General features: G+C 48.6%; 1 protein-coding gene across 3 annotated transcripts in view; it reads right to left on the reverse strand.

Moving 5' to 3' along the window:
• MCTP1 (multiple C2 and transmembrane domain containing 1) overlaps positions 1-16,241 on the reverse strand; it is a 3,303,831-nt gene that overhangs the window by 1,256,003 nt on the left and 2,031,587 nt on the right. For all 3 annotated transcript variants that reach the window (XM_069627643.1, XM_069627644.1, XM_069627642.1), the window contains one exon: positions 11,096-11,189. In XM_069627643.1, coding sequence (XP_069483744.1) covers positions 11,096-11,189 — 94 coding nt within the window. The remainder of the gene's footprint in view (positions 1-11,095; positions 11,190-16,241) is intronic.

Here is a 16,241-nt window from a genome sequence, read left to right on the forward strand (position 1 = left end):
CAGAAAATCATCCAGATAGTGCAGCACACTCTCCCAACCCGAGCTGAATGAGAAAACCCACTGTAAGAAAGAGCTGAACCGTTCAAACAAAGCACAGGAAATTGCGCACCCCATTGGCAAGGCTTTGTCTATGTATATGCGGTCCTCGAACTGCAAACCCAACAACCAAAAATCCTCCGGGTGCACCGGCAATAACCTGAAAGCCGCCTTGATATCGCACTTGGCCATGAAGGCCCCTCGCCCTTCCTTCCTTATCAGCTCCACCGCCTGGTCAACACTTGCATACACAACCCCACATTCTTCCGGGGCAATGAAATCATTAACTGACATACCCTCCGGCCATGACAAATGATGTATCAGTCTGAACTCCCCCGGAGCTTTCTTGGGCACCACCCCCAATGGGGATATAACTAAATCACCCGGCATGTCATGAAACGGGCCCACTATCCTTCCTGCCGCTATTTCCTTGGTCAATTTTTGTCTTACCACCTCAACATTCTCTCTTGCTGACTTCAAATTTTCAGCCCACCGACGCACCCTTGGGCCCTGGTACCCCAATCTGAACCCCTTACAAAACCCCTCACTCAAAATCTTAGCCCCTTCCCGGTCTGGATAAAATTGCAACCATTTTTCCAGCACCCCCACTTTAATTGGAGTAAAAGCTTTTCCCCACAACCCCTCTACCTGAACCTCTCCCCCTCCCCCTGTCTCCCTGTTGGAAACACTGAGTGAGAGGGTGTTTTCCACCACACTTGCTACACTCGTGCCTGAACCTAGACAGGGTCCTTGTGCAGCCGTCCTTATTATACCCCGAGCACGCTGCTGAGGACTGACCCCTGCCTCCTCCCCCCACCCCCTCATGGGCGGGGCAACCAAGAAAGGGCCGGAAAGGCACGGGCAGCCCACTTGCTGTGTGCAATGTCGGGGCAGGCCTCGTTGGAGCCATCCATTGCAGCCTGAGATCCATGTCTATCTCCCCCCAGACCGCCTGACTGTCCTCCGCCATTCTCGCTCTGAATTCCTCATCATACCTTACCCAGGCAAAGCCCCCAAAACTCATGAAAGCCTTCCTGATTACATCCATATATTTAAGCAGGGCCACGCAACGCTCCGGGAATTTTTCACAATACACACTGGCATAAATGATAAATGCCGACGTCCAATTCTCAATAGTCACCGGGACCCTTGGGCGCGAAGCCATTCCCTCTCTTACTCTTTAGACCCCTCCTTTGCTCTCACTTCCCTATGGAGCAATTTAAAGACATCCACAAATTCCCCCGCCTGAATCTTCTCCCTGGTCACTGCCATCAAGTGCGCCCCCAATGGTTTTGTTATCCCCATGTATGGCAATTTTTTCTCCTTGCCTTTCACTTCAACCTCCTTATCTTTTTCAGCTTGCACTTCGAGCACCAATGGCTCCACCACCTTGTCCGTTTGGACCTCCACTGAGCAAATGCTCTTCTCAACCCCTGCGGCTCCAATGGCCTGCACACCAACTTCTTTCCTTACACCTTGCAGTCCAGACCCTTCATTTCCTGTCCCCCTTCTTGTGACCCCTCTCTGCCATGCAGATGACCATTCCCTTTCCCGCTCACCTCTTTCCACGCCTGCCGTCTGTGGTCTGGCGTCCACACCGATGCTCCTCATCTCCCTTCTTAGAGGGCTCCTACTGCGGGGACAAAACATGTCAGCAGACTCACCCAGCCAATAGTTTCCCTGACCCCTTACCCCCCGACCACCCTGCACTTGCCTTTCCAGATCCCACCTCAAACTTCTTCTCTCCTCCCACCTTTCCCTTGCCGCCCTATAATCTTCTACTTCCCATTGCCCCACATATTCCTCCCATCCAACTTCATCACCCCTTAAATACCATTGCGGATGCGAGCTCATGCCCGAGTTGAGTTGATGATCTCCTTGCGAGCCCGGGGCGTCCGCCCCGCCACTCCTTTGACGTCTTCTCGGCGGGGTTGCGGAAACCCCTGCCTGGTCCTCTTCTCTCGGGCGAGGCGTTCCGTCCTCCACCCTGGAATCCTCATTGCTAGGGGCTGTGCTGCACCCTCTAGGCTCTCCTTGCGCTGACCGAGGAGGGGCCGTACTGAAACCCTCTACCTCCACCTGACCAGCGGGGGCTACGCAGCGCCCTCCGTCCTCACTCCTCCTACCCGGGGGGGCCGTTCCGCACCCCACTCCAACCTCCTCAATTGACGGGGACCTCTCCCTCCTTCTCCCACCTGCACTCTTCTGCAGGTATTTACCCCCTCTTCCCCTCTGCCCTGTCACCCCCCTCTGCACCCCTTCACTGGCTCCACTCTGATTCCTTTGAGCCACCTCCATCTGAGAACTCCTATCTTCCCTAGGGCTATTACTCGCTCCCTCCCTCCATGGCTGCCCACCCGAAATCATTTCTCCCCCGGACGCCCTCCTGTCTATCTCCTTCCTCAACTTCCTGCCGCTGGTTTCCCAAACCTCCCCTCTCCCCGCCGCGGGGGTGCAAGCCACCACTGCCGCGAGAGCCCCATCTGCCGCTGCTCTACGCTGCGGCCTGCCACCACTTACCTCCCCCTCCCCTGTGACCTCTCCACCAGTGACCTCCCCCACTGCCCCCTTCAACTGGGCCCTAGATGCCCTACTAATTATTTCTAAGGCCTCCCTCAGAGCCCTAGCATCCACTAGACCCTTCTTGCTGGCTCCCTGGCCCACCATTGTGCACTACCAAATTGGTTGAGCACTAATATATATTCACCCCTTGCCGCTTAACCTAGCAACCTCAGCCCCCGAGCCAGAAACTACCCGTGGACCTGTGCCCCAATTGCACAGCACTAACTAGATACTGGATAAATACGCCCTTAAAAAAACCCAACCGCTAATAAAATACCCAGCAGCTCTCCTAAATAATTACTGTAGATTTTCCTTTTTTTAAATTTTTTTAAATTTTTTTTAATTTCTTAAAATTACCCTTGAAATACCGCCCTACTCCCTAAAGAAACCCCCAGCCCAGGAACTAACTTGCCCAGAACAAGAGAGCCCTAACAACCAGCAAACCAGCTAAACTGGGGCCAAGATGTGACAGATTACACTGCGCCCTGGTGGCGTCTATGCCCCACCGCACCTACTGGCCACAATTACAACGCGGCCCCTTTAAGAAATCCCACACCGCCCCCTCTGACACGCGACGGCTACCGCGTACAGAGAATACCTTCACTACACACGGGACTCGAACTATGCCGAAACCCGCCCTCCGCAACTAACGACACGCAGGACCGAAAAACAGCTGCCTAACAGACCGCCCTCTCCCCCACCCTAAATCACTCCCAGCCGACTCCGTACGACTGACAACCGAACAGAGAAAATCTACCCGACCCCGGATACGCAGAGGGCGACACGAACAAACAGTAAGGGGGAGGGAACGTTATCTACGGTACCCCCGGCTATGCCAATCCAATAAACCTAAAAATGTAAAATGCAATAACTAATTTTACTAACTTTCCCCCCAAACTCACACTATTCCTCTCACAAACTATATCTCTCTCACCTAACGCTATCCTGAACACGAAGGCCCAGCTAACTCAGGGAAGGCTCGGGAGCAGGCGACAGGACCGATCCACAATCAAGTCCAAACCGTCGCCTGCCTCCCGAATCTTCCCTGAGCCCTTAAATACCCCCGGGAGGTGCTCTGCCCCCCACGGCCACTCGCTGGCCGTGTGCAGCGCCAAAAACTCCCCGGGGGGAAACGCTTCGTGTTCCCCCCTGGGCCCCTCATTTCACAGAGTTGGGGCAATATCCGGCTAAAGTTTGTAATACATCACTCACAGCATTTATAAAGTACAACACATATGCCAGAATTGTGAGGGTAAAATAAAAGGCAACACTCTTGCATTCAGTAACACCTTCCCTCAAATAACACTCCTGTGAGCATGATGAATTCGAACATGATCAGGTTTCATAGGCAGGGGAGGTGCAGATGGGATGTACTGATGAGCCTGGAGAAACAACACAATGTGCAGGGGAGCAGGGTACAGGAAGTTCCTGGTGCCCCCACCTCCCCCCCCCATCCCCCACCCCCCATCGACGGATGAATCTGACAATAATGTGGATAACGATGAGCAAGATAATGATTATAATGCATCGCAGTTCAGGCTGCACAACATGATTTCTGAAACCTAAGACACCGAGGAGGAGGAGGTGGACAGTGCAACAGGCACAGAGGTCAAAGGAAAAGACAAGGCTACACTTCCACCAGTCTATAGTGTTTGGCAGATCAGAAAGTGCAAAACAGCAATGTGTGGCAGCCACACCACCACCGTTTCACCCATGTGAGCATTAGAGGACTTGAATTCGCCCACCACAAAATCCAACATCTCTCTAATTGCATTCTGTGGAAAAACATGATGTGTCGGGTGAAGCCAGGGAGCAACTTGGGTAGCCCATTTTTGTGGTCCCATATGACGTGGCCCTTTCTACAGAACTAGGATGAACTCACAAGACCTAACATGTTGCCCTTCCTACACCAGCAGTTAATCTCCATATCACCCACATTGTATGCTGACGCTGGACATTCAGCCCCCACAGCAATGTATGGTGCATGGAAGTTTTCCCCTTTGTGCCAGGTCAGAGTAATGGAAATGTGGATCTATGTCTAAAAGCCAGGAACAAAAGACAGACTTCGCAGACTTCTGGTGAGAAGGCTGCAAGGTCAGCCTTTTCATCCTGACTCCTCTCCTATTCCTCTTCAAGGAGACACCCCCCACACGCCCTTCTCAGCTGCATGGCTCCCTCGGTCCCCATACCTCCACGTACCTGATACACAGCGTGTCATGCTTTTGTACACAAGGGTGTGTGCTTCTGGCTGCCTTCTCTGAGGTCTACACACCGCGAATGGGAAATGGTTGAGTGTAGATTAACAATATTGCAGGTTGCATGACCGAGTGTAGTGTGCTTACTCAATGCTAACCTGGTAGTAATCTTCTCTATGGACCTCATCCTTTAGTAGAAAAGTCCTCCTTTCCATAGGTTTATGGGAAAAGTGAATTACTGATGGGAATTTCCCAGTCACTGTTACTTTTCATGCAAGGCTGTACTGAAGTTGTAAATCAAGATAGTTTTCACTGGGGATAGGCACTCAATGCAAGGGCTAGGAAGTCCACTTCACTATGGACATTATGACCAGTAGCAATGTGGGACAACATGTTGACTATATAGCTGCCACTGAACACTGTGTGATCTTCCTTCCCACTCCAGCCAAGATGCTCCTGGTCCCAAAGTAAACAATGGGGAAGAATGTGCACGTGTTTCAGCACAAGGCCACTTTGCACATGCAAGAATTTGATGGCAGGGGGCACAGAAGACTTGACACCTGGAAGAAGAAGAAGGAGGTGGTGGTCCAGTGGCTATGCCTTGACACCAACTGCTGATAATGGGTGTGATTTCCATGATAACCAATCCTGACTGTTGTTTATTGCACATTAGTACCCGGCGCGCTCTGTACACCGGAAATACCATGTGTGGATTGGTTCTTTTACAAGCCATACCACACAGTATTCCCGTGTACGTTAGTGCGTCCCGCACATGCTGGGTACTCTGTTCCCGGTGAGGGGCGTGGCAGCCCCTAAGTCAGTAAGAAGGCTCAAAACGGGGCAATCCCCGTTCCGAGCCTCCCCATGGCTGGAGGATGCCTTCGTCCCCCGCTGGGGATCTCAGGTACATTTTGTCCCCTCCCCTGCAAATTATCCCCTTGCTGCCCTCCCAACCCCACTTACCTTCTTTTTTCTTCTTTTTCTTGCTGCAAACGCGCTGGAAACACTTCAATTCCCAGCGCATCCGCTCCCGATAGCCGGCATGGAAAGGGAAAATGAACTACGTTTTCCCATTCCAAGCAGCCATTTTCTTTCACTTTCTTTATTTTCTTTTTCTGTTTTGAAAGGCGTGACGCAGCAAGGGAAGGGAATCGAGGGAAGTCAGAGATAGCGATCATACTAGGCCAGGTGACATAGAGATCGCACAAGTGCAGGGGAGAGGGGAAGGGGAAAAGTGCATGGGAAAAGGTGAGGGGGCAATGCAGTACATCAGATAACAGTAAAATTAATAAGACAATAAATAATAGATAAAAGTGCAGCCAGATGGTGGCAAGTGCAGGGGTAAGTGCAGACATCAGGTGTCAAGGGCTAGTAGGTTCTGTAGGAATACAGAACAGTCCCTGTGTGCAAGGGTAGCCAGGGGGTCAGTGCAGGTGTGTAACTGGAGGGGAGGGGACCTGGGCCCGAGATGAGAGGGTAGGCAGGTAACCAGTGCAGTTTTGGTTTCAGCCAGGAGATCAGCAGGGGAGAGGAGGAGAGAATGCAGAAGCAAAGAGGAAGGTCTTGAGGTGCTTCCGGAACCGGAGATGGTGCTCCTCAAGTTTTATTGAGACAGGGAGGCTGTTCCAGAGGGAGGCCCCAGCAGAAGAAAGAGATCTACCACCAACTTGCTGCTTGGAGAAGTGACTAACCCTGAGGGAGTTGGAGGAGGATGAGCAAAGAGCTCAAGAAAGGAAGATATTTAGGAAGATAGAGTTGAAGGTATAGAGGCCCCAGGCCACAGAAGGTCTTGTGGACAATGCAGAGGGTTTTGAAGTTAATCCTTGCCTCCACTGGGAGCCACTGCAGAGATTTCAGTCCTGGAGAGATACGATCCCTGGGCTTGAGGCCAAGGACAAGTCTTGCAGTCCTATTTTGGATGAGTTGCACAGGGCGGAGAGTAGAGGCAGGCAGATTTAGAAAGAGGATGTTGAAATATTGCAACCTAGAGAGAACCAGAACTCTTGAGACTGTGAGCTTCTGGGGGTAGGGAAGGAAAGGAAGAATACCTCTGAGGAGGTGCAGCTGGTAGTGTGACTTCTTAGAGGCATCAGAGATATGAGGAGAGAAGGAAAGGGTGGAATCGAAGATGACCCCAAGGTTTTTAGCCACACAGGTGGGAGCAGGAAGAGGGCCAAGAGAGGCTAGCCAGAGAGTGACAGGAAAGGAGGGAGCAGGTGTGCCGATGAGGGGAATCTCGGTCTTACTGGTATTAAGGCAGAGATCATTGGCGGTACACCACTTCTGGATGGTGGACAGACAGTCAGAGATGAAAGAAGGAAAAGAAGTGGCAGAAGCGAGCCTGAAAATGAGTTGAGTGTCATCCGCATAGCACTGAAAGTTGGGGCAGAGAGCGGCAATGCAGTGGGCAAGAAGTGCCAGGTATTGGTTGAACAGCCAGGGAGAGAGGTTAGACCCCTGTGAAACACAACAGGTAAAGATAGAGTTAGAGGAGAGGAAGGACTCAAGTTGGACTTGGGAGTGTGGATCGGAGAGGAAGGAGGTCAGCCAGGTCAGGGCCTGGTCGGTGATACCCAGGTTGTCACAGAGATGGTTGAGCAGGATGGCATGGTTGACTGTGTCAAAGGCAGAAGAGAGATCAAGTAAGATGAGGATACAGGGGGTGTTGTAATCAAGGTTGGAGAGCAGGTCTTCACAGATGTTCAGGAGAGCAGTTTCCGTGCTTCTGGCAGCTCTGAAGCCAGACTGATGGTCATGAAGACAACCAACAGCTTCTGTGTGAAGATTAAGCTGGGAGATGGCCAGCTTTTCCAGGAGTTTGCCCAGGAAAGGAGTGATGGAGATTGGACGATAGTTAGCCAGGCAGGGTTGGCAGAAGGTTTCTTAAGAAGAGGGTGCACAAGGGTGTACTTCAGGGGAGAGGGGAAGACTCCAGTGACGAAGGAGTGGTTGCAGAAGTCAGCCAGAGCAGGATCCAGGGTGTCAATGTGGTCCTTGATGATTTTGGAGGAACAGGGGTTCATAGATCTGACTTGTCTAGAAACCGCATCTGAGGCAAACAGGGGAAAGGCAGAGAAGGAGGGAGGTGCGCTGGCCGAAGAGAGGAAGAGCATGGTGTAGAGGGAGGAGGGTGAGAGGAAGAGAGAGAGGACAGGATGTCCTGAGTTTTAGAGATGAAATGAGAAGCCAGGGCTGTGCAGAGGGCCTGGGAGGGGATAGGAGATGTAGAGACTGCAGCATGATTGGTCAGCTACTTGCAGATTTTTAAGAGTTCGGCTGAGTTGTTAGATGCCGCAGAGATGCGAGCTTGGATGTGGGTAGAGGGATAATGGGGAGAGGGAGAGAGAACAGGACATAGAAAAGCAAACCCCAATTCTGCATGCACTCTACCGCCATCCCTTCTTGCTACACCAACATCTGCCCCATATCAAAACCTTGTTTTCAGTCCAACTAGTATGCGGCTCATGATGCATACCATGGTTGTGTGATTTGTTTTATACCAGAGCAGTCCACTGTTTCACAATCTGGTATAGTTTAGTGCAGTACAGTAGGAAGCTCTACGATATGGTAATATAGTGTAAGGCGCTGGTGTACTGCATCGCCGGAGCACTTCTGACATCACCTGTAGGTGGGCTCAAAGGACTGGGGGAGGGAGTACACACGTCTTGCAAGGTATTAGCTCCCACCCACCCTTTTGTGACACGCCATGGACCTTCTAGCTACCGGCACTTCCATGCCAGATTACTGCTGCCCTGCTTCCTCACCCCCACTTCAGACTCCTCTGCTTACCTGGGAGTTAGGGGGGGGGAGGTCAACGCCATTACTGGACACTGCTAACTGCTCTTGCATTCATAGTCACCAATGCTCCACTCTACAAATCTGTGAGTTTGTCTGATTTACTCTTAATCTTAACCTTTGACAATTGCTCTGGGCAGCCCTCCAGACCATTGTTCTTTTGCCTTTCAAGCCATTATAGAACAGGGAAAGACCCTATGCGAATAAGGCTTAGTCCCACCCAAAAGGGCCAGTCTAGCTTGAACTGATAGGTCACATCCCTTCTGCACATGACCACAAGCAACGGATATGTCCAGACTTGGATTCCGAGCCTCCTGGGCCTAGAGACCTAAGCTACACCTGACCTATGAAGGCCGAAACATGTCTAGGGTTGCTGGTGGTCTCATGCAGAAGGGATGAGAACAAGATGTTCGGGCTGGACAGCCCCATTTGGAGTGGGACCAAGCCTGATTTGCATACAGTCGTTTGCCTTTCTCTAATGGATAGGCAGTCTCAAGTACAATGGACTGGAGGTTGCCCTGAGCGATGACAGAGGTTCAGTTTAATTCTAAACCTTCCAGACCTCACCTCTTTGGTTTTGTTTAAGTCACCTCAAGTGGGACGGGTATGCCCATACATGGGTCCCGATATTGCTGAGTCAGGAGACTCAATCTACCCCTCACAGATGACACCCAATGTGGCCAAAAGGTGTCTGGTTTTGCTTGTAGTCTCGTGTAGAAGGGAAGTGACCAATCACTTTGGGCTAGGCTGGACTGCCCCTTTTGGGATGGGGCCAAGCCTGATTTGGTTTTGGTCTTTCCACTTTCTGCAATGGCTTGACAGGTTGAAGAAGGATCATCTGGATGGTTGCCTAGAGCAATGCTAGAAGTTAAGATGAATTCTAAACTTTTTAGCCATCGCCTCATTGCAGGGAAAAAGGTTTGTGAAAGGTTTCCAGGTGTATCCGCTCTTCATATCACAATTTCCCTTTCCTGATTGAAAGCCACTTTGTGAGTCTGTTTTAGAGAACAGGAATGTGTGATTTGACAGGATTATGCATTCTCGACCGGGTTTTCAAAGGGTTTGTGAATGGCTTTCAAGTGTATCAGCTACCCAGATCACAATTTCTCTCACCTTTGGCACTGGTGTATTTTTGTGAGTCCATTTTGGAACAAATGCATTTGTGTTTCAATTCCATCGGCGACAGTTTGGGCTTAAAATAGCCTTGCTTCACAATGTGTCCATAATACTTGCACATTTCACTATACAGAAAGGACCTGTTCAGTCCTGTACAAAGAGCAGGTTGTCCAGTAAACTGAGCTGTTTTCCCAATGTTATCTGCCTGCGGTCCGATTTTGAGCTTGTGATAAAAGTCGTGTGGAAACCAGAAATTCCTCCCTGCAGTTTCCAGCACCAACATTCTGAGGTGGGTGTATGTCATGCTTTCCTGCAGCAAACGATGCAAAAATATCTTGTTGCTGGAGAAACATGTGCTCCAGTGGAACTACGAGAATTTCTTGAAAGACTGTCACTTTTCTAATTTGTGAAAATGTCCTTAAGCTTTCAGCAATTTAGAAAAGGTCTGGGAAATGCTATTTTTAGAAAAGGAAAACATGTGCTGGCGTTGAAGGGCACCCAACAGGAGACATATTTGAACTTCTGTTTTTTGACATGGTGGAGTATCCCTGCCTTGCATTCCTGGTGGTTACCACGGCCCTTGTCAGCCGTAAATCAGGCAGAAGCCGGGGATGTCATGTCCCGAAACCACATTCTTTCATTGCTTGCCTATAGTGCTTTTGAGGTAAGTGTTTCTCCTTCGTGGAAGAACACTTTCCTATTTTTTTGTGCACCTTCGAATCCGGCCCTACGTGCTTTGAGAGCACTATGTTGGGGATCTGTGGCAGTACAAAATCTTTGTAACATAACGTACATTTTTTTTGTTAATTGACATATAAACCATTGTGTTCTGCGTGCCAATTGTGTAACACGAGAGAAAAAAAAGTGTACCAGCCCAGTTATAGTAATAAAGACACTCGCCCAAAATCATGCACACACATTCGACTCTTCCATCAAGATGTGAAACAGCAAACAGAAAACAGAATATTTATACACATTCTTTTGAATACTAGAGTATGCGCAATTTCCTGTGTTTTTTTTAGTCACACTTCCTGTTTGATCTGTTTGATATAACGGTGCTCATTTGTGTGGTGTCTGAGAGTGCTGCACGCATATATGTACACATTTTTCCACTGGGATGTATGAGAACACTCACATGCCTGCCAGATACAGAGCGCACACATATTTCAATTTAAGTATGAGAGCGCTCCCATTTCCTCTGGGACATGAGTGTGGTCGACACACTCATGATGAGGGTCCACTCTAGGGGAGGGTAAGAGAAAGGGCAATGCCCTGCTTGGATAGCTCAACCGTGATAACACAGTAGTATCTTAAATGCCAAAAGAGGGGGGGGCTGGAGTCTATGGTCTCTCTCATTCCCTCTAGGTTCCCATGCCCAATGCATTCCTTGCCTGTGACATCGGCTGCCATCAGTCCCTCGGCCCTGATGATCTTCAGCTGCAGGTAGCCCACGTCCTTCAGGTTGTGGAAAGACTGCACAAGGCTCTGAAAGACACAAAGACAGATTCCAGTCAAGTCTACACACGACGAGGTTCTCTACAACGTCTTCCAGCAGGTAGCCTGGCGCCGCCTGATTTACATGTTCGCAGTTTCAGAAACTGAATTGCAGAAGGGTGCCTTACATGTGATACCACAACATGCCTTCAAGTCAGCATTCAGCACTGAACACTATCCTCAATCTATTGCTCTGGAAACACGTGTTGCGTTCCCTTAATTTTAAGCATGCTGATTTTCAACAGTAACCTAATACCCTGAGTGATAAAATTGGCAACGTTAATGTACTGAGTAAAAAGCCCAGCCCCGCTTTTTATTAGTACTATAAGAGGAGAATTTAGACATACTCTGATATTAAATTGATCAGTCGCCTGCGACAGCTCCCTCCTTACAGCCGCCATCCGGCCGTGAGTGACGGAGCTGAGGAAACATTGAGTTCCCCCCGCGCCTTGCTTTTTATGATCACGGTTTATCGCCAGGATTAAGTGCTAATCTTTCCATCATAGGTTTTCCTTCTGGGAACCAGGCTCAGAATGTACTCGGGTGGAGGCACGCTTAATGTGCTCTTTATGGTTCTTGGACCGGGGCCCCTGTGTGCTACTGATAGCTGGGTTGAGGTTCAGAGGCCGGTGGTATATATATATGACTCAGTTATTATACAGCGGATCAGATTAGGTCACCGGAGCTGGCACCGTAATGTAGACTAATTTACGTGTCGCAGCCCCGCCGAAGGGGCGGGAGGTCACAGAAAAGTGGTGGGAAGGATTCTTCCCAGAAGACATCTGAACCACCCTCTGGGGACCTCCTTGCCCTCTGCTTGTACCCAGTGCTTCATTTCTGAAGTAATGAGTGGGAGGGCCCTCATTTTACCTTAGCGGCCCGTTAGTGCCGTGCGCTGCCCCGCCTGGCAGGAGGCCCGCAAGAGTTTTTTTGTTTTGTTTGGGAGATTTAGGCTATTTTACAACTTGTTCAAATGGTAAAACCTGCAATATTGTGTTGATTTGGCTCGGTGTACATTTTTGAAATTGTTTTTGTTGTGCATAAAGTTTACAAATTCAAAACCTTGCACAAAATCCAACATGATAAAATAAGCATAAAGCTGCCACACTAATCCTAATACATTAATAAAGCGTAATCATTTAATCTGCCATTCATAGAAAAGTCAAAAGACAGGGAAATAAAAAAAAGACATTCCTGGGTACGCGTTATAATCAATAGCCAATTTGTTTTTTTCCCCAGAAAGTTAAAACATACACAAATATTTTAAATATCAATTCATTCAATTCTCTAAAAAAACCCTTATGATCTTTCCCAATCGACTCAAACTAGACGGTCTCACTTTATTAGCTGCCATCAAAAGTGTGTGGAAACTCAGTCAGCTGAATACTCAGTAAAACCTGATACAAGCTATGTCGAATATTCCAGGTAGACCGGTCCTGCAAATGTAGCCAAAGAATTTCGTCTGACACAATACGGACATTTCCCATAAGAGGCGCAGTATAAACCACTTTTTAACATAACATAGAAAAGTGAGAAACAGGATGAGGTATTTAAAATGATCTTTGGCCTTGGGAGTTAGAAGAGACTGAATGCAAAGAAGAGAGTTCAGAGACCAGTTCCTGAAATAAGAAGTCTGCGTTCTTGGGAGGATACATCAGGTCCTCGGGGAAGGATTGTGTTCTCAGTGTGCTGCTATTATGTGCTTGTGAACCCACTTTCTGTTGGGGGTCCGTGCAACTGAGGGAAGAGGGATGGCCATTGAACGAGTGAGGATAGCCAATGATCTCCCCGAAATTTTAGAAATATGGACCAAGTGTGTGCTTTGAAGCAATTATTATAAAACTATGTTCCCTGAATACATATATGAGAAGTTATTTATAATGGACTTAATACCCAGAGGTTTCTAAGCGCGGATCGAACCTGTGTTGTTCCGTGTTGTTTTGTTTCCAAGGCGAGCACGTTGCCCCTGAGCTATCCTTCCGAGACTAGAGCTGACGAACGTGGGTCCTCACGCAACAATCCAATACTTTAAAATGTGGCCCAGATGCCAGAAGCAGTATTATTCCCTGTAGGTTTTGCGCGAGTGCAGTACAGTGCAGCACAGTATGCCCGGGCAGGAATTCTAATGCACGCCAATTGAAAAGTGTCATCTAGCAACTACAGTTCTTCTTTCAAATCATGCACACCCACAATCATAGGTTACGCATTAAGGCGTAAACAGAAAGCAGAAGAGGCCCACCAGGTTACATAAACCTTCGCTAATCCCAGACACACTTTAGACTCGGCCTAGTCAATGGCATTCCCATTGCTTGCATACTCAGGAGGATTTTGGTTGGAAGACTTTGCCGTAAAAGGTGTTCATGTGAAACCAAGCTGAAAATATGAACTTCGTAAACACTTTCCAAAAATATTTCTTGTTATGAGAGGATTACATGTTCAAATGAGCCAAAGCTGGAGCAGTAAGCTTTCCTACCTCTGCGGCTAGACAATGGAACACCCTTGCACGCGCTCTGAGAGCAGAACAGTCCTACTGGGTGTTCAGGAGAACACTTGCAACCTGGCTGTTCAACTAACTTTGGAGTGAGGGCCTTGCCCCTATTGCGTTGCCGTTTATTCTACTGCTTCACTTTATTTTATTTTCTCTTCTCACCTAAGATTCTGCGTAACTGGTTGGGACAGCGCCCTGATGCCTCTGGGTTTAGTGCGCTTTATAAATGCAAAAATAAATAAATAAATGAGTGGCATAATGCCTGAGAAATGTTATAAAGGCTTTCCCCCCAATGTTCTAGGACAGCAGTTAGTAAAGAGTTTGATCTAGTCCTAAATTATTTTAGGGCACGATTATCTCATTTTAATGTGAATTATAAGCAAGCTGCACTATTCGATAAAAGGTACTTCTGTAATGTCATTGATACTCTTTTGAACAGATTGTTTATTACATAGAGGGTTATTATACATTTTCTGGTGCACGAAAAATGCCAGTAAAAGTGGCGGTAATACCTCCACCGGCACTTTTGCCGCACCGGGATACAAGTTTGCCGGTGGGGATGACCGATTTACCTCCAGCCAAGAGCTGGAGGTAAATCACGCTCCCACTGGCAAAAGAATTCTGGAATTACCGGCACCGGTAATTCCAGTGCTGGTAAATCAGGTAATACTTCCCATGGAGTTCTATGGGACTCCATGGAATGAGGAATTACTGCATTCCTGCCTCCTGTAATATCCCAGAAATACCGGGATATGAGGTGGCGGGAAAGCTAATTCTGTTTGGTTGTATCCCACCGGTATCACCGGTGGAATACCACCAAACTCGTGATGATAGTGTTTCAAGCAAAAATGATTTTAACCGTTTCCTTGCAGGGAAAATACCCAGATCCCTTTCACGCACCAGCTATGCTTGATGGCCTGTTACCATCTGTATATTAATTTATTCATTAAAATTATCCTTTTGATGTCACTACTTTGCATTGATACATGATATGATAAGATATGATATTGCATTTATAATGCACCTGTACACAAGTGTTTCTAGGCGCAAAAAGACAAGGGAGGGAAGACAGGGGGAAGACAAGACAAACGATCTTACTAGGCCTTGTGGCATTCAGATCATGCAAGTGCAACAACGAGAAGTGCAGGGGGAAGGGAGAGGGTAGGGGTAAGTGCTGTCAGCGCCAGAAGGCTCTGGGTAAGTGCGAACAGGGCAGCACGGCAGAAGGGGGCTGTAGAGGTTACATATTACAGCCCCTAAGTGCGCAGCAGGCCAGATGGCAGTGAAAGGAGGGCTAGACGAAGAGGAGCCTGATATCCAGTGAGACTTTCAGGGTACCAAGCAGCCAGTCGGCATATCAGACAGGAAGGTTAGCAGGGGAGTGAGAGAGAGAGATAGCAGAGAAGAAAAGGAGGGTCTTGAGCTGCTTCCAGAACATCAGATGGTCTGGGTCAAGTCTGAGAGGGACAGGGAGGCGGTTCCAGAGGAAGGCACCTGCATAGGAGAAAGATCTACCCCGTACCCTCTGTCTGGAGAAGCGCCTGACCTTTAGAGAGTTGGAGGTAGCTGAGCGTATGGCTCGAGAAGGAAGGTACTTGGGCAGAGAGAGTTGGATGTAGTGCAGGCTTTGTGGACTATGCGGAGGATCTTGAACTTGATCCTTGCAGCCATGGGGAGCCAGTGGAGAGATATCAGGGCTGCAGAGATACAGTCCCTGGGTTTGAGGCCAAGGATGAGTCTCGCAGTCCTGTTCTGAGTTAGCTGCAGAGGGCGCAGAGTAGATGAACGCAAATTGAGAAAGAGGCTGTTGTAGTAGTCCAGCCTGGAGAGAACCTGAGCTCTGGAGACAGTGAGCTCCTGGGGGAAAGTGAGAAAAGGTAGAATACCTCTGAGGAGGTATACAAAGGAGGTAAGGCAGGGGGAACTCTCTCTGTGAAAAGCTTCATTGTGCTACTCCAGAGTTCACTCTTCAAATTCTTAACCCGTGGACTATTCTTCTGTGTTGTGAGGAACTCAATCTGACTATGGTTAGCCCTCATTTCTCTACTTTTTGGCATCCTGCCTTTACCTGCTGCTGATGACTGGGCCCCCATTTCACTCACACCGCATGTGCTTTTGAATAATGTGAATTCAGCCGTTTCCTACCATTGTAATCCCCCTCCTTAAAGACACTTGGCCATGGTATTAGACCAAGACTGGTTTGCTTAACAATTGTATATTTCCTTTTACAAAAAACACACCTGATGGTGAAACCCTTAGTTTTGAGTACCACAGGTTCGAACTTATACTGGATTCACATGTCCCATCGACCAATACTGGAAGCAAAAGTCACAACTCTACGAGTACACGATACATGTCTCGCTTTAATTTTTCCTGTGCAGGGCGTACAGGCGATTTTCACAGAATACATTAATTGCACACTAAGAAAGCGGCAGTCTTTTAATTGTAGTTTTTAAGACAGAGCATTTCGAAAGTGATGAAGTTGTACACTTGAACCAGACTCTGACCCCATCTCCAGTGAGGAAGTCTGAAGTGCTTCCTAAGCCACACACTTT

The sequence above is a fragment of the Ambystoma mexicanum genome, chromosome 6p, assembly GCF_040938575.1.
Source record: "Ambystoma mexicanum isolate Mex_15411 chromosome 6p, UKY_AmexF1_1, whole genome shotgun sequence".
Classification (NCBI taxonomy): domain Eukaryota; kingdom Metazoa; phylum Chordata; class Amphibia; order Caudata; family Ambystomatidae; genus Ambystoma; species Ambystoma mexicanum.